This window comes from Globicephala melas, chromosome 19, assembly GCF_963455315.2.
Source record: "Globicephala melas chromosome 19, mGloMel1.2, whole genome shotgun sequence".
NCBI lineage: Eukaryota > Metazoa > Chordata > Mammalia > Artiodactyla > Delphinidae > Globicephala > Globicephala melas.
The window spans coordinates 8,647,922-8,673,166 of NC_083332.1; the positions used below are offsets into that span (position 1 = coordinate 8,647,922).

Sequence of the window (25,245 nt, forward strand, 5' to 3'; positions counted from 1 at the left end):
ACTGGCGTGGCCTCCGCTCAGACAACAGGGAGTGACAGGGATGGACAGGAGCTGCCGTTCGATGTCTCCTTGGCCTGCTGGGTCCCTGTGGCCACAGGGGTCTCTGGGTGGTGCTTCGCACGATGACCTAAACTGCAGGGGTGACGGTAGACATGGGGGCGGGGAGCAGGTCGCTCTGCTAGAGGAGAGGAGAGGAGAGAGAGGAGAGGAGGCCAGTGCTGGTCCTGTGCAGGCGGGAGCTCCCGGCAGCAGTCCCAGGAATGGAGGCGGATGGGGCCAGCAGCTCCCCACGGGGCCCAGCTCTGCTGGAGAATGCCTGCTCCCAGGGGCGCTGTGGGGCCCTCTCCCTCCATGGCCAGAGACCCACCGCGCTCCTCCTGAGGGTCTGAGGATGGAGCCAGCGTCCCCACGGGGCCTGAGGGGGCGGGAGCCTGGCCTGCTGGCCTGCCCGGGGTGGGTGTGCTCAGGGCCCGGGGAGGAGGGGCCACCTTCATCTCTCTCAGGTTTGGTTTTTTACAAGATTGATTTATTAACTATGATACATGTCACATAAGGCCTTTTCAGTTTTTTACACCATTCCCATTGAGACAAGTACAATACTCTGTAGCAAATACATGATTTTAAAAAACAAAACCAAACAAAAACACCTCAGTCAGAGATGCCTCAGCCTTAGTTGACGGCTGGCCATGCACTAATCAGGTTGGAGCCTCAAAAAACCCACGTGTTTAAAAAAGAAAGTTTGGAAATTAAGCAAACATTCCTAATACCAACTAGAGGATGTCCTGGTTAAAGCCCCTAAAACACAAAGAAATAATTGTTATACTTTCTTTACATACAGTTCTTCACTTTTGCTGCAAAACAGAATTTTGGGCACACAGCCAGACTACTAACACATTTCAATACCATTAATGTTTTTTTTTTTCCCCTCAGGAAACTCAAAATATTTGTTAATTCAACATATATAAAGATCATTTAACATGTGAAAATACAAGTACCAGAAAAATAAGCTGGCAGCAGCACTATTCCGAATTTTCAAACAAGTTTTATTCCCAACAATTCAGACTTTTTAAAAATTTCTTTAAATGTACACAGGGAACATGATTCTTTTTTATGCAAACAATAACTTACGCCCTGTCTCGACTACACTGAAGTATAACATCACTGCTGTTGGAGCTTTGCCGAGGGGGGCTGCTGGGCAGGAGCTGCAGGCAGTCGCCTCTGACCCTCGAGGAGTCTGCAGGCGGGCGGCCGGCTGAGAGATGGCTCTCAGAGGAGGTGAGAAGAATCCTTCCCTTCTAAGACAGCGGCGGCGGGCCCAGGCCGGGACCTTAGACGAGTGGCCCTTCCCCTCATGCCAGGCCTTCTCTGGTGCGATCACCAGCAGTCACGCACGTGACTTGGGCTTCTGGCATACACGACTCAGTCGTCCTTTCACCTAAGCACGAACGAGCGGCTTGAACCTGCCCAGCAACTGGAGTGAGGGCAACTCTTCCGTCCACTGTCTGCGGAAACCAACAGTAGCACCGCGACTGTCCCCAGCAAGCTGGGCCCGTTCCCAGGCCCCGCAGCACACCGTGCCCATCGCACACGAGGAAGGTGGAGCGAGGGAACTTGGTCCGCGGCAACCCACCCAAATCCCGGGAGCTTCCTTCTCTTGGAAAAGCAGAGCCCTCGGTGGCAGAGCCAACACTTCCTCCAGCAGACATCCCCCCGCAGTGTGGGTCTCCTCGCAGGAGGGGACTGGGGAGGGCACAGATGGAGATGACCTTGGATTACAAATGCAGCTGACTGGTTTCCGAGTTTCAGGGCTGAGGCCGGAACACCCGTGGCCTAGGGGATGGCGTCTCTCCAGATCCCCCCGCCCCGCCCCCCCAGAGGAGCCAAGATGCAGGGACGAGGGAAGTCGTGCTCTCCCAGCCCCTCCTGGCCGGTGTGCTGCTCCTATGCTGTCACGCCCTGTCCACCCTGGCAAGGACACACACATTCTGCTAGAAGAATCTCACCTGCAGCATGCATTCTGCTTTAAGCAGGAAGACCAAGATGGCGGTGGATGTAGGAAAACCCAGGAAACAGCACTCAGTATTTCACATTCCTCCTCAAAATGCCAAGTGATGGGAAGAACTTGACAGAACGCAGGAATAAACGTGCTGTGATACCCACATGCAACACAACCAAGAACTGAGGGCAAATTCACAAGCCACGCCTCCTAACCTTGGACCACTTCCCTCTGCGGAAGCATCGGTGCTGCAGATCCAGAATCAGCCTTATACTTAAAACCGAGAGCTGTTCATTTCCAGCTCCTGGTGCCTACACTCTTGCGGATGCAGAAAGAACACCGGACAGGGAGAGAGCTTCCGGGCACACCGCTATTTTGCTGTGAGGCACCGAACGAGCCCCATACCCCCACTGACATGCTTACCCATTTTGGCAAAGGTTAATTAATGCCTGCCACTCCCTCAATTCCTAGAGCTGTGGTGCAGCTCACATGAGAATGACCTGTCAGATAACTTTCCAGAGCTTAACACACTAGATGAATGGGAGGTGGGGGGTGGGAGGCATTCCAGTTACGGGTAGCCTGCCCCAACACGCTCCCACACTCGCCTTCGTGGGTCCCCTCCAAGTGCCCGTTTGGTCCAAATGATGACCCCACCCCCACCCCCACCCCCAGAGGCCAAAGCCCAGGGCCCAGCACTGCTGCTGGTACCAATGCCAACTCGGGATGAATGTCCTCCAGCCCGAGAAGCAGAAAATGTAACTGAGTTAGCAAAGGAAACAAAGAGGAACCCCTGAAGCTTCCTGTCCGATTGTGGCTTTCGGGGCATGAGCCACCAGCCCGCACCTGCACAGTTAAAGCCCTGGCATTGGGGGCAGGCATGTGAGGGGGTCCCTGCAGCTGCCCAGGTTGGCTGGCCGGGGGCACCATGGGACCGGAGGCTAACCTGTGGAAGCCTGGTCTCTGCTACTCCCACATGGGTAATGATGCAATGCACAGGTGTTCGCCCTTACCGTGCCCCTTCCCCATCCACCACTTACAAGGACTGTGCAGTCTCAGGGATGGGAGTTGCCTGGGAAGGCAGGACAGCCTGGGGCTTGTGAAGTTCCTGGTGCAAAGCCTAGGTTGCAGCTAGCCCAGTGTGCCAGCACAAAGGGGTGGCAGTGTAGACTGGGCAGTGGGAGGGATCCGGGCCACTTCTGTTTCAGTTCACACATGGGGCAGTAGCCACCAAACTGGGGCTGACTGGGAGTAGGTGAGCATGACCTAGAAAAGGCAGAGATTAATGGAGTCATTTCCTCACCTGCCTGGGGCTCAGAGCTGAGGGAGCCGGAGGGCCAGAGAAGCTCGAGTCTGACCACCTCAGTCAAAACTAAACACACACACTGCCTTCCAGCCAAGCCCCGACCTATGAAGCATGAAGCACAGATCCACCAGAGAGAAGAAAGCCGGCAGCCAACACCTACGTCAGACATTCGTGTACCTTGGATCTGCTTTTTGACTTGTATCCCTAAGCAGGCGGTAAAACTTGCAGGGGTAATTTAGTTTTTCCAAGCACCTTATTTTGTCAAACAACTAGAAACAGTGAGATATCCAGCTTATCCAGAGAAGTCAGTGAGCAAAGGGCCTGCCCCGCCCTCCAGCAGCCAACAGGAAGCGTTTGGGGCTGGGAGCGGCTGGGATTGTTCCGAGGCATCTTCTACTTTGTCAGGTCACCCGGCTGAGGCAACCCAGGGCATCCTCGAACATACCACAGGTGCTGCTTCTTAAAGTGCAAAGAGACCCCAGAGGATTATGCAGCGTGTGGGCCTCCACCCCACGCCCAGGGTACCTTAGTGTCAGGCTTCTTCACTGCAGAGGCCATGGCCCAGCCACGGGGAATGGGGGGCAGCCAGTATCTGTAGCAGCCTTAGCAGGGTTGCCGTGTTTGGAGGGCGGAGGTGGGAATGAGAAGGGTTCTCAGGTGCCAGTGGAAAGGCCAGGAAGGGCGGGGGAAGGCCACGGGAGGAGGATGGTGTCAGGCAGGCACGATGCCCTCCTCACGACTCTCACGGTCTTTGTACCTTGAGCTCCTCTGGGCTCTGACAGCCTGGGAGCGTGAAGGATGGCCCTACATGGCACCAGCAGGCCACCGTACTTCAGAGTTCCCCACACACGGCCCACTTCCCAAATACCCCTGCTGGCGCAGTAGGAAAATGATTCAACACCAAACACACTGAACCAAACCCCAAGTGCACCCTGGCACCCTCCAGCTGCCCCCACCCCAGCCTTGCGCGCGCACGCGCACGCACGCACACAGCAGCAGCGTTTCTGTAGCACTGTAGTGTGTTCCAAGGCAGACCAGTATCTATGCTGGTCTCCCCAGCTCTTCCCACCAAGGGCTCAAACTGTCTTCTTGGGGTGGTGGGGGGCATCTAGTGACAGGACGTAAGTGGGACCCCAACAGGCTCTCGGGCAACCACCCCCGGGCAGGCACCCCCGCTCTGCTGTCACCAAGACAGGGGTCCGCGTCCACCTGTCTGCCTCTCGGCAGAGGTGGGGAGAGAGTTAAATCTCGACGTCTGTAGTTTTCTTTTCTTTTAAAAAATCACTGGAGGGGGTCTTCCCATTTTTCTTCGTGTTCGTTTTAAAGGGAACGTATCCCCAAAGCCTGTGAAGCGAGGAGGGGGTGCGTGGGGGGGTGGAAGCGGCGACACCCTCTCTCAGTCCAGGCACGAAGCTACCCTCCCTCTGTTCTGATCTGTGCTCAGCACTGTACCTCGGGGTGGCAGAGCTGTGGGCTACATGTTCCCAAGGAGGCTGCTAGACAGGCTGCACGGGCAACGGAGGTGAGGTGCAGATACGGAAGGTGGGAAGCGGCAACAGACGGGAAGTGTTCTCTTTAGGGGCTGCCGGCCCCGCCCTGGGGCAGCCTGAAGCCCCAAATCTCCTCCTCCCCCCTGGCCAAAGCCCGTGCTCTGTCCAGTGGGCGGACGCCCTGAGGCTGGTGTGCGCAGACAGGTGGGGGAGGGGGTCCGGGGAGCAGTGAGCGTGTGGAGGGCCACAGGGTCGCTGCCTGGCTAGTTCAGTCCTCAAAAGGGTCCAAGTCAAAGGGCAGGGCCCCGGCTGTGGCCTGCAGCCAGCCCCAGGTCTGCAGTGCTGGGGCTCAGGGCACTGGACGGCCCAGCCTCTGGTGGACTGGTGGCTGGTGGTGCTACCGCTGAGATGTCGAGAAGGTGAGAGGAGAGAGGGGACGCCCTCCCCACCCCCGCCCCCAGCAGACCCGGTTTTGTTCAAGGCCAAACGCTACCCCGTCAAACAGAGAAGACCGTGTCTCCTTTCGCCCTGGGCCTCGGGGGCTCACAGCGTGTGTTCGGCTTGAAGCTGGGAGGGGAGCAGCGGCTGCATCGGGGACTGGGGGGTGGGCGGAGGCGACTGGGGCGGTGACGGCTGACTTGTGACAGGTGTGGAGGTGAGGAAGGGAACGGTGGAAGCCAGGGCAGAGGGGGAGCTGGGCGTGGCGCCGGGAGGCTCGCTGATGGGCCTGTTGTGGAAGAAGAAGGGGCACTGCTGGATGAAGAGCTCAATGATTGTCTGGTAGGTCCGTGTGGCCGTGAGGGCGTCCATGGTGCTGAAGTCGGGTCTCATCAAGGTGGGCCAGAAGCAGATGGACAGGTTCTCACTGGTCATGAGATTCACCTTGTTGTTGTGGCTGACTCTGTAGGCGACACCAAACTCAAGGTCAGAGCCCTGTAGCAGGCGTGATCGAGGATCTCGACCGCCTGTGCTCATGGTCACTGCCTCGCCAGCTGCTCTCCTGGCCCGCCCACCTGCAGCCCGAGAACAGAAAAGGCCCCAGCACAGCTCTCCAGGGCCCTGGCCTGCGAGTTGAGGCCCGAGCCCCTCCACGCCCCGTCCTCTGTTCCAGTGCCTCCACGCGGCTCTGAGGCCCAGCTCACGGGAGGCACCCCGCGCCCCCCCAGCCCCGTGGCTGGGCAGGATGCCTCAGGGACTCTCTCGCAGGCCCCCAAAGCGGGGCAATGCTCTGGTTGTACAGAGAAGAAGCGTGTGTATCCCAAGCCACGGTTCGTAAGACACCACTTTGTCAGGAGAGGAACAGGTCTGGCTGGAAAACAAACCTACTGTGTGTGTGAGTAAATGCGGGAACCACGCAGCTAACTGGTTTCCTGACTGTGGCTCCCGCACTTGCTCGAGTGCAGTTCACTCTCTTACACCGCACACCTGTCTCAGCCCAGCGTGCTGTCACGCCAGTCAGGAAACACGAATCCTGGAGAAAGGACTTCGGGTGTGCGGGGGGCCACGCAGGCCTCTCTCACACAGAACCAGGACAGGAGCCCGAGGTGGAGGAGCCAGCAGCCCAGCAGGCCGAGGACGGAGCCTTGCTCAGCCGCATTCTACAGCCAACTGGCCCCGACTGGAGGTTTGCAAAGGAGGGAAGACCAAACAGCAAGCCCTGCAACGTACTTGTTCAGGTGAGAGATGACATATTTGAAGACTTCATGGTTTTCCTTCGGGAATCTCTTGAGTACCTCCTTAAGGGCGTGTAACTTTTGCTCACGGTCATTGATTTCTGAGGAGAGAGAAAACCAAGACAAGGCTGGTGGGCCTGGGGCTCAAAGCAGATACTGGTCCTGGACAGTTGGTCAGACTGGTGGGTTGGCGGCCAGGGAAGCGTACGCTGTATACTCTACCTTCTCTGAGGGAAGCCCAACCCCATCTTCTCCCTGCAAGCCGGCGCCCAAGGCTGGCACACCTGGCAGTGGCATGGGGCGAGGGGTCAGGCCCACCTCCGCGTCCCAGGCCCCTGCTGAAGGGGAGCGCTGTACTCCTGGGGCTTCCTGGCCCCCCCTACCCGAGACTCCACGATCCAGAGAGAATCTACCATAAAGAACACCATTCTTTGCTCATCCGGTTGCCCCTGGAGACAGGCATCCCAATGCGGAAAGCCTGCCTGCTTCCTGACCAGACGGGTGAGCGCTGCCACCCACCCACGCCAACAGACGGTCTAGGGAGGGAGTTTGTCACAAGACCAGGGCTCTGTCCTTTTCCTGGAGTCACAGGGACCCTCCACATATCTCCCTATTGGAGGAGCCGATGGAAACAGTGGGGGAATTCTTATGTAGTTCATCAAAGGGACGACATATCCCCTTCCCCCACTACCGCCCAGAGTTTGCCCATCACGGAATCCTAATGTACTGAGAGGGAAAATAAGCTAACCCAAATGAAACGCTTAATCCATCCCAGGCCTGGTTCAGCGAGTCCTCACAATCCTACAAGGCTGGGGCTGTTATCACCCCACTTCAAGGATAAGGAATCTGAGGCCCAGAGAGGTCGTAGACATCAGCCTCTTGGTCTGGGAACCAAACCCTCTCCAGATGGCTTCAGAGTCTGGGTGAGGACCGCTGTGCTCCCTGGGGCCCTGGCTCCCCTTCCTGAGTAGACCTGGCCTGCCTTGTCTGGGAGAGCCGCCCTGGGCTAGTGGGACACAAATGGTCCAGAGACCACTTGGAACCAGTTGGTCGAGAGATCTCTCTGAGCATGGGAAGATATCCCTGTGGCCACTTGCTGGAACTGAAGGCTATCTCTAGGACTCCAGGGCTCATAAAAATCACAGAAGGATCCCATGAAGAGATGGCAGCTCTCCCACAACTGATGGCTGTGGGGTAGGTGGACAGGGGGTTCATTAAGAAATATGATGGTTCCTAACTGGTCTGGGGACATGGGCTCCTTTAGGATAGATGAAAGCTCTGGACCCTCTCCCACAAATAAACTGTGTACAGCCCTGTCTACGATTCCTGGAGCTTCACAGACTCCCCAGACCCACTTATTCTTTAGGAAGCCTGCGGCCTCCTAGTTAAGAACTTCTGTAGGAGGTGACGTTCCTAGAGGGTCACCACAGTCTGGGAGCCTCAAGCTAGACTCAGAGGGACAGACGGAACATAAACGGCTGGTGGGGAGGTGTGGGGAGGTGCAGGGAGGAAGGGCTGTGCGGTGGTCTAGATCTCGTCTCTGAGACCAGCCAGCTGCGTGATCTCGGGGGAGCGACACGTCTGAGCGGCAGCCTCCCTGCCCATGCAAGAGGCTCATGACAGTGGCAACACCACACCATGAAATGAAGAGCTCACAGCCAGACACACAACAAGCACCTGGGAGCAAGTCTGAGTTTCAGGGAACCAGTGGAAGAGGCGGCCGCCAGGATGGGAGGCATGGAGCTGAGAGTGTTCGCTGGCAGGCTAATGAGCATGAAACCGGTGAATGTTCTGACTTGAGAGCGTGGCTTGATAAAAACTGTTTTGGTAACATTTGTCTGTTAGAGGATGACTACAAACCCCCCACAGAACTAGTTATGTGGCGCCATTATCAGTTTCATTTCTCTGAACCCAAGACTTACTGTAAGGGTTCAACTTCAAGGGCACACTTTTTGTCTGGCCTTGAGTTTCAAAATCCTTTACTGTTACGTTTCAATAAAAAGTTTACTTAAAAGAAGGAAACTGCTCAGGGTGGGGGCAGGGGTGGAGGGAGGAACAACTGTCCTGGAAAACACGAGAAGCACGTGCGTGCTGAGTCTCACTTAAAATAGCTGCGCCCTTCCAGACGGGGCTTCCAGAGGCCTCTTCTAGGCGCCTGCACGACAAGAACACAGCTGTGTACGAACGGCAGCACCTTCACGTAAGAGCCCCGCCTCACCCGTCCTCCTGGCTGGACGCAGGAAATGGGGCTGCTAATGGCACTGCCTGCCCGGGACGGCCCCTCTCCTTCCTATCCGCTGAGCAACAAGGACGGCTGCTCCGTCTCTCTCTTCCGGGGGGTGGGCCGGGGGGATTACAGAACCTGCTCGGACAGTGATTCAAGGGCCACCCTCAGGCACGCCAGCCTCTCTCCCCCTCCCGGTGTAGCACACCAGCAAGGTGCCTAACAAGGCCCTAGACGGAGGGGAGGGCGGCGAAGGGAACAACCGGAAGCCTCCCGGTGCAAAGCCCCATGAAGAACAAGGTCCACCTCGCGCACAGCCTCCTGACCTGACCTGTCCTTCTGTCTCGATGTTCCTCCAGCAAGCACACCACCACCAGCGTTGAGGGACCCACTCGAGCTGGCCGTCTTTTCAAGGTAGTCACGCCACCAGTGACTTCTTACCTCTGGAGAGCGCAGGAATGTCGGCGGGGCGATTTCCCAGTTGCTGTTTGTGCCGTCCTCCCACCACCAGAGGGCAGGTGGGGCTGGTTTATCCCACATGCTGGCTGAGAAGACCCATTCAAGAGGCAACACCAAGGACACAAGGCTGGTGAGCGGAAGGAGGGGTGGGCACCAAGCTGTGTCTCCAGGTCCAGCACTCCTGCTCCGGGTCACCTGCCCGCCGCCATGCGCAGAGCCCTCCCCAGCTTCAATGATCCCTTTGAAAGGGGCTCTAGAGGGCTCAGTCCTCCTCAGCTAAACAACCATACTTTTTTTTTTTTTTTTTTTTTTTTTGCTGCACGCGGGCCTCTCACTGCCGTGGCCTCTCCCGTTGCGGAGCACAGGCTCTGGACGCGCAGGCCCAGCGGCCATGGCTCACGGGCCCAGCCGCTCCGCGGCATGTGGGATCTTCCCGGACCGGGGCACGAACCCGCGTCCCCCGCATCGGCAGGTGGACCCTCAACCACCGCGCCACCAGGGAAGCCCCCAAAACCATACTTCTAAAACCATGTGTCTGTCAACTGAGACATCAATACAGGTTCAGGAGAGGCATGTGAGGTCACCTGAATCAAGACGAAGTCTGGGGACTTCCCTGGTGGTCCAGTGGGTAGGGCTCCGTGCTCCCAATACAGAGGGCCTGGGTTCAATCCCTGGTCGGGGAACGAGATCCCGCATGCCGCAACTAAGAAGTCCGCTTGCTGCAACTAAGAGATCCTGCACGCCACAACGAAGATCCCGCGCGCTGCAGCACAAAGGCCTGGTACAGCCAAAATAACTAACTAGATAGACAGACAGATAGATAATTAAAAAAAAAAAAAAGATGAAGTCTGGATACAGACCAGGGAACCGGGAACTGAGGTCCCAATACTTTGGAGCAAGAGGAGAGGACAGGACTTCCCTGGTGGCTCAGTGGTTAAGAATCCGCCTGCCAATGCAGGGAACACGGGTTTGAGCCCCAATCCGGGAAGATCCCACATGCCGCGGAGCGGCTGGGCCTGTGAGCCATGGCCGTTGAGCCTGCGCATCCGGAGCCTGTGCTCTGCAACGGGAGAGGCCACAACAGTGAGAGGCCCGCGTACCACACACACAAAAAAAGAATCCGCCTGCCAAGGCAGGGAACACGGGTTTGAGCCCTGGTCCAGGAAGATCCCACGTGCCACGGAGCAACTAAGCCCGTGCGCCACAACTGCTGAAGCCCGCGCGCCTAGAGCCCGGGCTCCACAACAAGAGAAGCCACTGCTATGAGAAGCACACGCAGCGCAATGAAGAGTAGCCCCCGTTCGCTGCAACTAGAGAAAGCCCACGTGCAGCAACGAAGACCCAACGCAGCCAAAAATAAATAAATAAATAAATTTTAAAAGAGGCGAGGATAGCCAGAGGCCACTGGGGACCTCAGAGGCTAGCTTGCTACACCCCTCACAGTATACAGAAAAACCAAGGCCCAAAGAGTAAGAATGCTGGTCCAAGGTCACACAAATTGGTGTCAGGGGCCCTAAGCCCAAACACTGTTCTTGCCCTGGCTGTGTCACTCTGCTGCCATCTCTGGTACCCAGGCTGTCAACCAGGCTCTAGGCTTGGATCTGCTACCGCTCAACTCAGTGCCTAGAGGAAAATCCCTGATGGATTTTGACCACCTTGCACACCTGCACCACCAGAAAAGGAAAACACCGGCGCAGGCCACAATCGCTCAGTGATGCATGCAGCCGCCAGCTGTCCTTCTGGTGGGAAATGACCCCAAGGCTGAACTCTCCCTCTGTTGGGCCCAGAACGGAAGTTTCAGGGTGTCCTTCTCCCGGAGGTACGACCTTGCAGTAACCTGTGCGATGTCTCCTACCCACCAGATGAAGGCAGGGACTGCACACGTGTCTGTCTGCTGCCATCTGTCCCTGTCCCACGCAGGGCCTGGCACATGCTAGGAGATGAGGAACACCCCCGTGCTCTTAAGCAGCTAACTGGACAGACAAGAGGAAGCAGGATCCCAGAATTAGCAACATCACAAGGCAGCATGTGAACAAGAGCCCAATGAGCAGCAAGACTGGCCCACCTGGCGACCTCGCCGGTCAGTCATTTATGAATCTCTAGCCCTGAGTTGTCTCATCTGCAGATGGAAAGGGTGAGACGATAAGCCAGCATCCTGAACCATCTGGGCTCATATATCCCTTTGATGATTTTTTTTTGTTTGTTTTGCAGGGGGTGGGTGGGCCACACTGTGTGGCTTGTGGAATCTTATTTCCCTGACCAGGGATCGAACCCGGGCCCTTGGCAGTGAAAGTGTGGAGTCCTAACCACTGGACTGCCAGGGAACTCCCATCCCTTTGACAATCTGATGAAAGACCATGGTCTTCTCCGTAGACTTAAATGCGCACACAGAACTCACAAGCAGTTTATGGGGGCTAACGAGGCTCTGAGCCCCTCTGGGCCAAGACAGAGGCAGCTCTAGGGCCCTTCCTGGCACAAAATACATGGGACAGGGTGTGCGGGGACTGCTGGGCCAGAGGGATTCCGGATAGGTGGTGGTGGGGTTTTGGGGGGGCTGTGAGAGGGAGAGAAGACGCGGGGCAAGAATAAATGATACTGTTTCCTGAAGGCTGGGGTGAAACGTGAGGACGAGACAGAACGGGGAATTCAAGCCCCCTCTAGCTGCCTCCTGAAATCCTGGTCCTCTCTGAAGCCAAGCTCAGGTGCCGTCTCTTCCACGAGGCCTTCTACCTTCCTCTCCTTACTGCGTTTCTGCACTTCCAGCTCAGGTTGCTTCGCGCTGTCTGGCAGAGAACGTAAGTGAGCACCGGGGAGGGCAGGAGCCACGTCTCAGCACAGGTCACGCCCAGCTTGCCCTCCCTCGCAGTGTGGGCTGCGGCGGCTGCTATTCCTTTCTCAGTCTCCCACATATCACCTTGAACGTGGTAGGAAAATGACTGGTGAACAGTCACGAAAACCTCCACTTGTAGGCAGAATTTCAGCAATGTTCAATATTGTGAAATCTTGGAGCTTACAAAACAATTTGATAGTGACCTTGATATTTGTTGTGATGGGATCGGAAACCATTTCCAAGCCCTTAACACACACAGACACAACAGCTCTTAGGTATTACGTGGAAACAGCTGGTCAAGTTGACGTTGCCATGGAAACCCAGCCAGGCTGAGAATAGCTACTTTTGGGCATGAGAATCTTTGTTCCATCAGGTCCCTTAACACTAACTTTGGCGCTGCCTGCTTGGTGTTTCTGGCTCAGTTAAGCTCTGGCACACACAGCCCCGCTCTTCACTCAACTGTTAAGGCCGTGAGAGGTACCATGTCAGTGAGATACACTTCTCTCTACCAGGTTCAAGACAACGGAGCTCCAGCTGACCAGCCTGGGGCACAGGAAACACACCATGGGAAGAGGAAGCGGAAAATCTCCACCCTTTTCCAGGCTGCAGTAGCAGCAAGAAGCTCCCTTCCTCAGCAGGGGCAGGCGGCGGAAGCTGCTGTAGGAAGGCAGCTGATTCCCTATCAATAACACCTTCCTCTCCTGCCCCCTGTGACCCTCCCCAAACAAAAAGACGCTATGTCAGCAATTCCCGCAGAAACAATGGGATTCTTTCTGCAGGGTGCCAGGACTCTACAAGCCTCTAGATGGTGCCAAGTCAAGACAAACGCTGTCCGGAATCTCTGGGCTTCCAGCAAGCTGGGTACCAGCCCACACCTTCTCTTCCCAACTTCTGCCCAGAGACAAGCTTAGCTTACATGGAAAGAAAGCTGGCTCTGGATGGAGATTTCCCATGTGTTTCACATCTGAGCCAGCCTGGAGCCTGCTAGGGAAGTGACTGCTGGGAGGACCTCTATCTTTGGATGGTAGGACCAGAGCAGAAGCTGGCACCTGTCCCCACCCCTTAAGTCATCTGGAGAAACCCAGACTCCTGTCCTGAGACGGTAGATGGGAAAGAAGGCCAAGGAACCCTATGACAGTCCCAGAAGCTGCCAGTGCTTCTACCCACCCCTGTGGGCTTGGATAAGATTGGGGATGCGAACAATCTCAATCAGCTGAGACGGTGTGTGTAAAATATGGTGGTGAAGGCGGCACCTGGACTGTGGAAACAAACATCACAGGAAAGGCAGGCCACAGAAAGTGACTCTGGGGGCTCTGCAGCACTGACAGCAGTCAGGTTCTGACAGGGACACCCCTCCATAGTTGGGCCTCTGTCAGCACCTCTATTTCCCGAAGCCACTAAGAGTCCATGACCCACATCTTAAAAGTCCTGCGAATTTGTGACAGCCCCCAGAATTCTGCCCACACCATCAGTCTTGTGAGTAACTCGTGTTTGCTTAAAACTCCCTCTTCTGAGTTGGGCAGTGGCAAGATAAGACTAATGTGCTGGGGTCCCAGGAACAGAGCTCCCTTTCCACTTCCCCACCCCCTTGGTCACTGGCAAAGACACTCCGTTCTGTAGCTGCACAGCAGCGGCTGCTTCTGGGGTCTTGGCCCACCCCACCAGAGGTACCAAGTAGAAGGCTGCCTTTGGCTAAAAAAGTTCAGAAATGCCACCCCGTGGAAAGCTTGGGGAGGTCAGGCCCCCCACCTAGAGCACTATATGAAGTCCAGGAAGGGCTGCCCAGTGGGAAGCTTCCCACATGGTGGACAAATGCCTCTGGAGAGAGGCAAGCCAGGGCAGAAACAGCTCTCGGGGCAGGCAGGATGGCGTGCAAGGTGACCATTAAAACCAGAGATGCTAACTTGCTGCAGCCTCAAGTGATCATCTGGTCAGGGCCATCGGAGCTGTCCCCTTCCCTCAAGAGGATGGCTTCCTCAGAGGCTATCTGGCTCTGCACCACACGGTAATTTCCATCTAAGAGAGCTGGGAGAAGAGGGGTGAGCGAGAGGAGGGCAAAGGAAAGTAATACACCTACCACTTAACAGGTCTGTGACACAGCCTTGCCTCCAGACCTCTCTGAATCTCATTTAATAAATACGAGGAGGGATGGTAACAGAGGTAACTAAGGGTCAGGGAAGGTCACGCTGGCCATGCACACACGGTGAACAAGCAGCGGAGCAGAGATTTGCCCCAAGTCCGACATCAAAACCAGGCTCTCAGCTCACGAGTTCTGGGGCCATGTGCAACTTTCTTGACAGAACCCTCAGAGAAGCACCTCAGGTCAACCAAGGCAGGGGCCTAATGTGTCAGCCCCTTCGGTGCCACCTTGCTAGTTCCCTTTCCTTACGTCCTTCACATCTCAGTTCCAAGAGTCCAAATGTCAGCTCTCTGAGGGCAGGACCCATTCTTAAGGTGCTGCACCCCCTCCCTCAATTTGCCCAACACAGAGTCCGCCTGGGGCGCTGCCAGGGGCCCACAAGCTACACACGGTTGCCACTACTCACTGTGCGCCTCCACCAGATCGATCTGCATGTTGTATGGGACCAGGGGGTCTGGCAGTTCTGAGAAAAAGCTCTTCATGGCCCCTGCCACAGTGTTCACTGTAAAGTCCTTCTCTGCCAAATCCAGGTTGTGATCTGAAAGGAAGTTGGGAGAGTGAGGCCAGATCAATGTAAGCTGGGCAGAAGCAAGGAACACTCAGCGCTGGGGATAAGCAGAGAAACGGGGACCCAGGGACGCTGCCCAGGGCAGGCCTGGAGCCTGGGTAGGGACTCAGGATCATCACAGACTGGACAGAAGGTGGCACCCCTGGGTGCTGCTAAAAAAGAAGAAAAGAGAGTTCTGAGATTCACAGACAGAGGCTGACACCCAACCTTCCAAGGTCAGCCTTTGAGTAGAGGAGCTGCAGCCCCCATTCTGTGCCATCCAGCTCCCCTTGTTTGGCCTGGATGTGCTGCTACCTTTTCCTTACACCCTCGCACTCAGGGAAAACAGGAGGAGGCCAGCTCCCTTTTCCTGGAAGGTTACAAAAACGCTACCAACAACCGGGCTGCCATCTCCGTCCCTGCTCCTGTGGTGATCGGGCAGCGAGGCTCATCTTCCCCTTGCTGGTCCCTTCCAGCTTACGATACCTCTGACCTCTGTGTCTCTAGTTTTTCTTTACATACTTTACTGCATTTCTGATCGTACAAATCATCTGCTGACAGATATCAGCTGTTTCTATCTGGGGGTTGTGTGTAACCCATGTCACAGATTCTGGCATATAATCGAGTGTATACCCAAGGGTGGCTCTGCCCTCACTCTGACCTCATGCTTCCTATCCTGCAAGACTAACGCACATCTTCCTTCTCTCCTGGGTCACCTTCTCCCGCTGCCAGCCAGCAGAGACTGCCTGTGGTGTTACGAAGTGCTATGGGCCCCTGGGTGCTGGGGTGGGGCGCCTGCTCCCAGCGCACAGGCTTAGCTGCTGGCTCCTGCAGGCCCGCACAGGCTGCCTGGTTGGCCTCCTGAGCCCAGTCACATGCTAAGCTGGACCTGCTTTGATCCCCAGCTTCCTTTCCTCTTTGGTCAGTGACATCTGTGAATTTTTACTGCTTTGGCTCATTTGCTTCTGGCACTGGTGGGTGTTCAGTTCTAAGAGTTACAGTTTGGCTGTTGGGTTAGGGTGGAATAGATTTGGCCATCTGGCTCTAGGCCTCTCAGACTGATCTAGCTTAGGAGACAGAAGTCCCGGCCAAGAGCCAGTCTAACTCATGAGAGTTCAGCTTTGGGAGTCTGGGGCTCAAGGCTCAGCTCATCACAAAAGGCTCCCTTGCTTCGTTTCTCTCCTGCAGGGACTCTGTGAGGAGGGTACTCCTGTGGCCCTGGCAAAAGGGGATTGTCATCTCAGCCCAACCTTTACATCATGTGCCTGAGATTCACCCCTGCACAGCCCACTCCAAGGGAAGCAAGGCCCTTTCCTGGTGAGCGAGGCGCGGGCCGGGGCGGGCCGGAACAGTGCCTGGATGGTGGGGTGCGGGAGCAGCCCGGCTGAAGCAGGTTTGGCAGGGATGACACTTCTGTTTGCTGACAGGGGCCAAAACCCTTTCTCCTTGTCAGTCACCCAGCCAGCACCCCTTGGCTTTGGGGCTGTGTGGCAGGAGCGCCCCCGAGGGGCTCCGCTGGCAGTCCGGCTGTTGCGTCTGCCCTGACTGGCCTCCGGTGCTCGGCTGGGCTGTGGCCTTACCTTGGTCAAACTGCCTTTGCAGACTCTCCATCTCTGACTTGTTCCCGCTGACCCGGTAGATGCCTTCAGTGCTCAGTCCTGAGAAGAAACAAGCAGGTGTCTTAGGAGCAGGAAGTGGAGGAGAGCACGAGGAGGACTGCACTTGAGGAAAGAAGGGGGGAGTCCATGAGGCGCCCACTGGGAGACAGGAACAGGGCTGAAGACTCCTGGCTTGCCTAGATGCTTCGACCCACTTTTGCCCATTTTCTTTTTCACTTAGAAATGTAAAAATATTTGCTTTTTGTAAAAATTAAAATGATACAGAAGCACATCAGACAAAGATATCTTTTGTCCACATTTTGATGTATACTCTGGAATCTGAGTGTTTTTTTTAACAAAATGGAGAGAACACTGTTTTAACCCACCCATTTCATTTACAAAGTATGTTGTGAACGTAAATCATTAACAGTTTTTTTACAACATGATTTTAAAGACATCAAAATACACAGTAACTTAAAAACAATCCACTGTTAATCATTTAGGTTTTTCCAAGTTTTCACTGTTAGGGATAACCCACAATTATGTTTTCTGATAGCTAGTTAGTTTAAAAGCTTCCTGGCCACGTGTATTTCTCACTCTGTGAACTTCCTATTCGTGTTCTTGTTCATTTTCCTATAGCAGTGGTTCTTCTCATTTTGTACTTGAATATTAAGGAACTGACTATGTTAATGTTATACATCTTTACGTTTTTTCCCTTTTGTTATCTGTTTTCTAATTTTGTGTACTGAATTTTTTGGAAGTACATAATTCAAAAATTTTAGGTTTTCAAGAACCATCAATTTCTTTATGATGTCTTCATTTGTTTTTATGGTTAGAGAGGATTTTCCTGTTCCTAGGTCAGATGTTCTCTATTTCTTCTATTTCTTCCTTCTTGTTCTTTTACAACTTTTTTTTTTTACATTTAACTCTGCGATTCTTTTGGAACTTACTTGGTGTACAGTGTTAGGTAAGGAAAAAAGCAATGCTAAAATTCAATTAAATAATAACATGGGAGGATATGAAGTACCAAGTGAGAGAATGACTCCCTCCACCCTTCACTCCCCACCCCTTGGCACAGGAAGCACTGCGCAGCTTGCAGTGGACTCCAAGCACTGTCTCTCAACTTGGTTCTCCTCCTCTCCAGGAAGGAAAGTCCACTGTTGCGCCCCTAAGACCATGGGTCTAAAGGACAATGACGTCACTGTGAAAACCAAGATGGGATCTCATGGCCAAACCAACCCTGGTTCCCTTCTGAAGATCACGGTTTTGAGCAACTCTGACCAGCTGAAGGGGCACTGAGGAAGACCCTGGAGCCACCATGAACACCAGAAGGCAGTGCGGACAGTGGAGAGAAGACTAGGCCCTGAAGTCCATCAGGAGGCTCTTGAGAGCCAAGTGTCTCAACATCAGTTATCACCTAATTGATGCCTCTGGAGAGGCACCCATCAGGCGAGATAAACGCAGTCGGCCTGTTTCTGGAGCCCCGGATTGGTGGCAGGTGAACTGTGAAGAACATCAAAGCAGAAGCCATCAATTCCCTATAGCCTAAAAGCTGTTAACTGCACATGGGCCCTTTCACCCCAGAGAAAAGGGGGTCAACAGACCAGCCTCAAGGACGCCCTACCGTGCAATGCCTAGCTACGAAGGAGCTGCGCCGTCACTGTCCTCGGCACAGGAAGTGCAGACACTATCCAAACTCGAGGCCCTGGACACACCCCAGCCCAGTGGTGACCTTTCCCACTGCCCTCCCTTCTGGAGTTAACATTTCCTGCAGGGTCACCATGTTGTGCACTGGGCTACATGCTTTCCCGCATCCACCACTCATTTATTAGATGAATGATGATGCCATCGAATCTTCAACCCCTTACGGTGGGGCTACTGGATGGAGAGAGAATACAGATGAGAAAAGGGAGATTCAGAAAGGTGAAGTCCTCACCCTAAACCGCATAGCTGGTAAGAGGCAGAGTGGTCTAAGTCCAGGGCCTCTGCTACTCTTCTGCCTCCACACTGTTCCAGAAGATGCTTGACATTCATCCACCATCAGGCTGGGGTCCAGACCACAGTCTCCCCCCTGACCAATCCCCTCAAAGAAACACCACATTTGAGTGAAACCCACTGGCCCTCAGTACCCTGGGGAGCCAATCTTGAGACGGTCCATCCCCTCTATTGCTGTCAACCTCCAGAAGTTAGAGGTCAGGATGGCCCCTGTTCACCATCTCTAGTTAGTAATTTTACAATGGTCTCTTTCCTCAGTGACTTTTCTAAACTATTCTCAGACACATTTAAACTTTCTACCTATTTCACATCTCGGGAAACACGTCACATGCTTACACATGAAATCACCCACGTTTTGACAAGCCCTGGGTATGTGTCAACAGATTCAAATCTTCACGCCCTAGGTTTAAAAAAAATCACTACACTTTTCTCTTTACCTGAATATCAGCCCTCTCTAATACAAAGAAAACAATGATACAAACGGCAGGAGCTTAAAAAGTCCTCGACGAAGTAGCAGTGTCCACAGTTCCTGAGCCCCAGGGTGGAGAGGCACTCTCTGACCGGGAGAAGATCCTGACAGTCTCAGGCCATTCATCATCTTCTGGCAACCCTGACCTTCAGCGCGGACAGAGGAGCCCTCTGCACTGTCTCCTAATGGCCACCTGCCCCGGTATCACAGGGCAGAAAACAAACTGCAAGTTAGCTATCGGGAAATCATCGGAGGCGCGGGCCTGCTGAGACCTCACTAGATGGATGATCACAAAAATGGAAGCATCTGAACCACAAGGCTGGCTCCACAGCATCGATTAATCATCAACTTAGTATTTCCTGTAATCTGGACACGTGTTTATATTACGAAATCCCACTTTAAAATAGCAATTCTGCCACCGCTCTACACAACAACATGGCATAATTTAGGAAAAGTATCATCTGCTTGGCCAGTACAATTTTTCACAACTATTAATTAGACAACAATTAAATAAAAACAAAAGTCTGAGAGCAGACTTCAAACTGCAGGCTGCTCGGGAAACAGAGCTAGCAACACAGGTGAGAGCCGGGATGGCTGACAGGGCAAGGGCAGCTTTGCCAAGGAGCCCGGGACCGGAGCAGGGAAAGGGCTGGGGGCCTGGAGCAGGCCCCTAGGCAGAGACGCTGGATGCCAAGGGGTATGCATCCTGGGACCCACAGACCCACACAGAAACACTCAGGGGCTGACTCTGGCTCACCCCTGCCCGCAGAAAGCAGTACCCCCCAGCCACAAGATCTGCTCCATGGCTAGAGGCCCCACTGAGAAAGCTTCACTCTTAAACTATGAGGCATCTCTACATACCAGAAATCTCCAAAGACCCATTACCATAGCAGAATCTCGGCAATAGGTCTTTTTTTTTTTTTTACAGAGCCCTACTGATTTCTTTGGGAATCTTTTAATCTTTGGGAATAGAACAAGAGAAACAAGTTAACATGTGGGAATAGAACAAGAGACAGTTCAGAACAGCCAAGGCTGCTACCTTCAAAAATCTAAACAATTTCTATGTAGAACAGTCTTGTTCCGACGGCTCTAGAGAACAGAGCTATGACTAGACTGGGAATGACAGGAAGGCAAATATTCTCTCAATATATAAAATAATAGTAGCTACAGCTGTCACTCATTATAAAGGGCCAGAGTTTTTGAACTCCCTTCTCACTGGATAGCCATCTGTCTGGGACGCTGTTTAAAAAGATTAATACCTGGTCTAAGAAGACAGCTAATAACACCAGTAATAAACCATTTACTGAAGGCTTACTGTGTGTGAGGCACATAATGCTAAGTCCTTACCGTGCATTTCCACATCCGTTCTCACAATAGCTCCTTCAGAGATTGTTATTAATCTCATTTTACAGATGGGAAAGCAGAGGCTAAGAGGTAACGTAACATGCGCGAGGTCAGGGAGCTAGTGAATTGCAATCTGAACCCCATCTGCTTCCAGAGCCTGTGTTCTTCTACTACTGCGTTTTAAATCACCAGTTTTCAAACTCGAGCGAGCAGCAGAATCACCTGGAGGGCTGGTTATAATATAGGTTACAGGGCTGCAACTGTAGGGTTTCTGATTCTGTTGGTTGGGAGTGGGCCCCAAAAATCTGCATTTCCAACACATTCCCAGGTGACGCTGATGCGGCTGGTCCAGGAGCCATACTGTGAGAACCGCCACCACTCTAGAAGATGGTCCAGGCCTCTAAGGTCTTAAGATCTATGATTCAATAAAATGGGGGGGGGGGAATACACAAGGAAAAATAAATACCAGATACTTCAGGAACAAAGCATCTCCAAAAAGTATTAAAACTGGTGCTTTCTATTTGTTAGCAAGCCTCTGCACATTATTTAAACCACGGCCACGTGTGATTTTTCAAAAGGACATTAAAAAATAGAAAAGCAAAGAGGCCTTATTTTTTCTTTCAATAAATATTTACTGGGCTTCCCTGGTGGCGCAGAGGTTAAGAATCCACCTGCCAATGCAGGGGACACGGGTTCGAGCCCTGGTCTGGGAAGATCCCACATGCCGCACAGCAACTAAGTCCGTGTGCCATAACTACTGAGCCTGCGCTCTAGAGCCCACGAGCCATAACTACTGAAGCCCGCATGCCTAGAGCCTGTGCTCCGCAACAAGAGAAGCCACCGCAATGAGAAGCCCGCACACCGCAACGAAGAGTAGCCCCCGCTCGCCGCAACTAGAGAAAGCCCGTGCGCAGCAACAAAGACCTAACGTGGCCAAAAATAAAAATAAATACATACAATAAATAAATTTTTTAAAAAATGTACTGAGCACCCAACATGGCAGATAAGATCCTTCACAGAGTTTTCAGCTGTGGTCTTCCTCAAAACTATTTTGGTGACAGAAGGCTAGATGACCCAGCAATGCCAGCCACGAGGCGTTCCCTATGGGCTAAGAACTGGCATATTTTACCCTTGACTTCCCCATCACAGCGTCCGAGAGATGCCTGTGGCACCTGCCACACCAGGGGCCCCAGGAGAATGGACAGGTGACCTGCAGGAGCTTGGAAACCGAGAGGAGAACCACCTTCTGCTCTGGTACACGTCTGATTTTCTGAAAAGTCCAAAAAAGTTTTTATTCCTGGATCCCAAGCACCACTTCTCGGCACCGGCATTCTTGGCCTGAAGTCTTTCCGTAGTCTGCCCCGGCCAGGCTTCGCCCCTGCTCGGTCACACCAGGACTCAGTTCCTCCTAAGTTTCCTTTCTAGCAACAAATCAATACTTCCTCCAAGACAAACTCTGACTTGTTTATTTTTCACTTTCTATATTTAGATATAAAACTCAGCACTTTAGTCCTTAAAATTTTTTTTAAATTGGTGCTGCCAGTGCTGTAAAACACCCCACATCAGACAGGCTTTAACTACTAAACTACTTCTGTCAACTTTTAAGGAAATGCATCTAATAGGCCATTCTCCTTCTTTCCTGTATCCCAGAGGTAAGTCTCAGGCAGGCTAAGTTTCAAGGCCAGAGGGGTGCTGAGAACTCTGGGAGAAAAGGAAACCCCGTCGAGCATAAAGTCCAAGTTGTCTTGAAGGGGGCCGACCTCTCTGGGTCAAATGCCAACAGTGACACTGCAGTCTGTCTCCTCCTGAGGGTCACACTGCAGCACCCCCGCCACGACGGAAGGTGAAAGGGCTGGGGTGTGGCTGAGCGTTTAGCGTGGAATCACAAGCCGCTTACTGGCTCTAAGATCCTGGGCGATAGCGCTTCCTTTCCTTTTCTGCACAACACAGAACGGTCCCCACCGTACGCCCTGTTGGGGTGCACTGAACGAGGTCACAGCACAGGGCTAAGGGAGCAGCCACTATCCTAACGATCTCAGTGGAAAGCGAGCTGCCAAGTGGAGGAGCACCTGAATTTGCTGTCAGGGAGATCCGGGTTCGGATCCTGACTAACTTCTGCACATCTGACCCTACAGCGGATCAACCCCCACCTTCTTAGACTACTGCAAGGAACAAACGAGATAACCTGCGTAAAGCCCACAGCATAATGCCTCCCCCCCTGCCCTTTCTCAACATTTTAACAAGCTTCAACAGCAGCGCCTCCCTGTAGGCATGGCCTGTTCTGAGGGCTCGGCCAAAACAGGCCAGTTGGCAGAAAAATATTAAAAACACACACAGGCTTTGACACCAAAGTAACCTCAGTTTTGATCCTGGCTCTGTCTTACAGCTGCTGGGTGACTGAGGACAAATCACTCCACCTCTCAAAGCCTTGGTTCCTCAACAAATACGGGTTGTTTATTAATGACTATCAAGATGTTGTGAATACTGAGAATACACATATGAAAGCAAGTAATACAAATGGCTGGCACACTGAAATAATGATGATAATAATAAAACAATAATAACAACACTTAACTTTTGCTGAGGGCTTACTATGTGCCAGGCACTTTCCTAAGCTCTGCACTAGAATTACCATAGTGAATCCACCCAATAATTCCTTGAGGTAAATATTATTATTTTTATTCCCATTTTACAGAGAGCAAATAGAGGCTCAGAGAGGCTAAGCCCAAGGCCACAGAGCTGTGTGTACATGGTGGGGGGAGCAGGCTCTGAACTGGCTCACTCGGGTCTCTGTCTTGGATGACTGTGCACTTACTTTTATGTATTTTTCACATCTTCATCGGGGTATAATTGCTTTACAATGGTGTGTTAGTTTCTCCTGCGCGACGCAGTGGATCAGCCGTGTGCACACATATGTCCCCGCGCCCCCGCCCTCCCACCCTGACTGTGCACTTACAGCATCGTGCTACCCCCTCCAATGTTAGTTCCCTGTTCCCTTATCCTTCAAATATTACATGTAGGCTTTATCCTGTAAATGCCAGATTCATTACGGGTTAGAAGGATTTTCCATTCCTCCCTTGTTTACTTATACGCATTCATCTCTTCATTCACACCCCACTCAGTGTTCTCATCTGTCAGTTGGAGGATAAGCAGGGAGAGCCAGAGAAAAAATGCTGCCTCCTCTCTCGACAGACAGCAGCCAATGGACAGTGTCCGTGCTTTATTCCTATGATGAAGTTCTACTATTGATAACAGGAAAGAATCCCCACTAGATCTCCCTGTTGCCTTCCTGTGTTGGATGTGCTTGGAATGATTTTCTGGCTCTTCTATTACTTGAACACTAGGGTCACTCTGGCCCCTCCAGTGCCCCTTTGTTAGCTGTCTTCCCTTGGTAATTCCCTCGCCAATCAAGATCTGTTTCTGGCAGTGCCAGACCTCCTTTCTCCCCATGACAGAATGACACTAGCACTCTATTATGACTGCCTGACCGGGTGTTAGCCCCACAGCTAGGCATTGTGGCTTTATAAATTTCCAAGGCCATTGCATGTACACACAGCCACGTCATAAATCTCAAGGCTGAGGAGGAAGGGAGAGAAGAGATCTGAAAGGGAAGAGAAGAAAATATCACACCAAGTCTGGGGCATCATATGGCTCCAGCATCTGGCTGATCCTTTATAAGCTACCCATGTATTTACTGTCATCAACTGTGAAAGAGGGCTTCTGGACCCTGCTCTGAGCCATATGAGGGGCTCTGTTTTTTTCCTGACTTTCAAGGAAACGCATAGCCCAATGTATGTGTTTAAGAAAACCACTATGACAAAGTGAACCTTAGGCCAGCCCAGAGTTAATACTGCTCTTTCTGGGCAGCACGGGATGGAGAGGAGAGGAGTGTGACCTATAACTGAGGTGAGCAGACTGTACTCTGCAAAGCAGCAATGAATGTTCAAAGCCAAGAGCAGCTGGGAGACCCTACTGCCAAGAATGTGGGCATCCTTCGGGCTCCAAGTGTGACTTCGCCAGCACACTCAAGCCCAGTGGCGCGGGGGTGATGGCAGTGTGACTCGGAGGTGAGCTAGTGCCACTGCAATGGGGGGGGGGTCGTCACTGACTAAACAAAGAGCCACCAACAAAGAAACAGTCAAACGAACACACAGGTACAACCCCCCCCATGCATACAATGCCAACTTCCCTTCCACAGCAGGCCCCCAAGTAAAGCCCCTTGAGGTCACAGGCAGATTCCTCTCAAGCATTAATGAGGGCAGAGGTTAACTTCTTTCCGGTTCCTCATTCCCAATGAACCACGAAAGGTTCTGTGATGTCACCAATCACAGCCCAGTGTCCCTCCTTTCCTGGCCTCTCTTTCCTCACTAAGAAAGTACACTTCCATAGGTTAGAAGGCTGTTAACACTCTGGCATTAAATCTGATCGTGGTTACTCTACATCTAGGATACAATACGAAGTTGTCCACATGTGGCCGGGGTGGCCTGCATCACCACCTGATCCTGCTGCCCTCTCCCAACCCACTTCACTCCAATCACGCTGGCCTTTCAGAGTCTCGAAGCGTGAGCCCCTCCTGCCTCCGAGCCTTCCTATAGGTTGTTCCTTCTACTTCTGCCTCCACCTTTTTGGCTGGCTGAACATTGCTCCCTCAGAAGTCTCCACTGACGCCCAGGTCTAAATTGAGTCAGTTATGATAATAAAAACTGCTTACATTTATGCAGTCCTCGTATTTTGGGCCAGGCACAGTGATGAGCATTTTACATGCATTATCTCCGAAACCCTCACGACAGCCCTACGTGTTGTGTACTACCATTATGACTATTCCCATACAGACTCCAGAGCCTGTGTCTAACCACCGCCCTACACTTTCTCTGTAGAGCAGTGGCCAAAACCTGAAAGTTACTGTACAGCTGTGTGATTATTCACCGCATGCTGGTCCTCCAAGGAGAGAACAGGCATGTTTTCTGATTACCGTTCTATGTACCTGGATTTGGCACAGTAACTCGTGCCTGGAGAAGGCATTCAGTTAACTATCGACAGAAAGGAGGGAAGGAGGAACACATGCCTGAAAATAAAAGTGCAGTTTCTCTGGCTGAAGAGAGGAAGGAAGCGGACCGAAGTAGTTTGTTCTCAACCACCCTCGTGCCTCAGGGTGGCAGGCCTCCACCCTGCCCACA

General features: G+C 53.0%; 1 protein-coding gene across 1 annotated transcript in view; it reads right to left on the reverse strand.

The window, feature by feature from the left end:
* Positions 1–1,022: 1,022 nt before the first annotated feature.
* The window catches only part of ARHGAP35 (Rho GTPase activating protein 35), a 122,041-nt gene continuing 97,818 nt past the window's right edge, over positions 1,023–25,245 (reverse strand). The window contains exons 4-7 of the mRNA XM_030873819.3: positions 16,243–16,320; positions 14,522–14,653; positions 6,458–6,563; positions 1,023–5,690 (exon numbers count right to left, since the gene is read on the reverse strand). Coding sequence (XP_030729679.1) covers positions 5,333–5,690; positions 6,458–6,563; positions 14,522–14,653; positions 16,243–16,320 — 674 coding nt within the window. The 3' untranslated portion in view covers positions 1,023–5,332. The remainder of the gene's footprint in view (positions 5,691–6,457; positions 6,564–14,521; positions 14,654–16,242; positions 16,321–25,245) is intronic.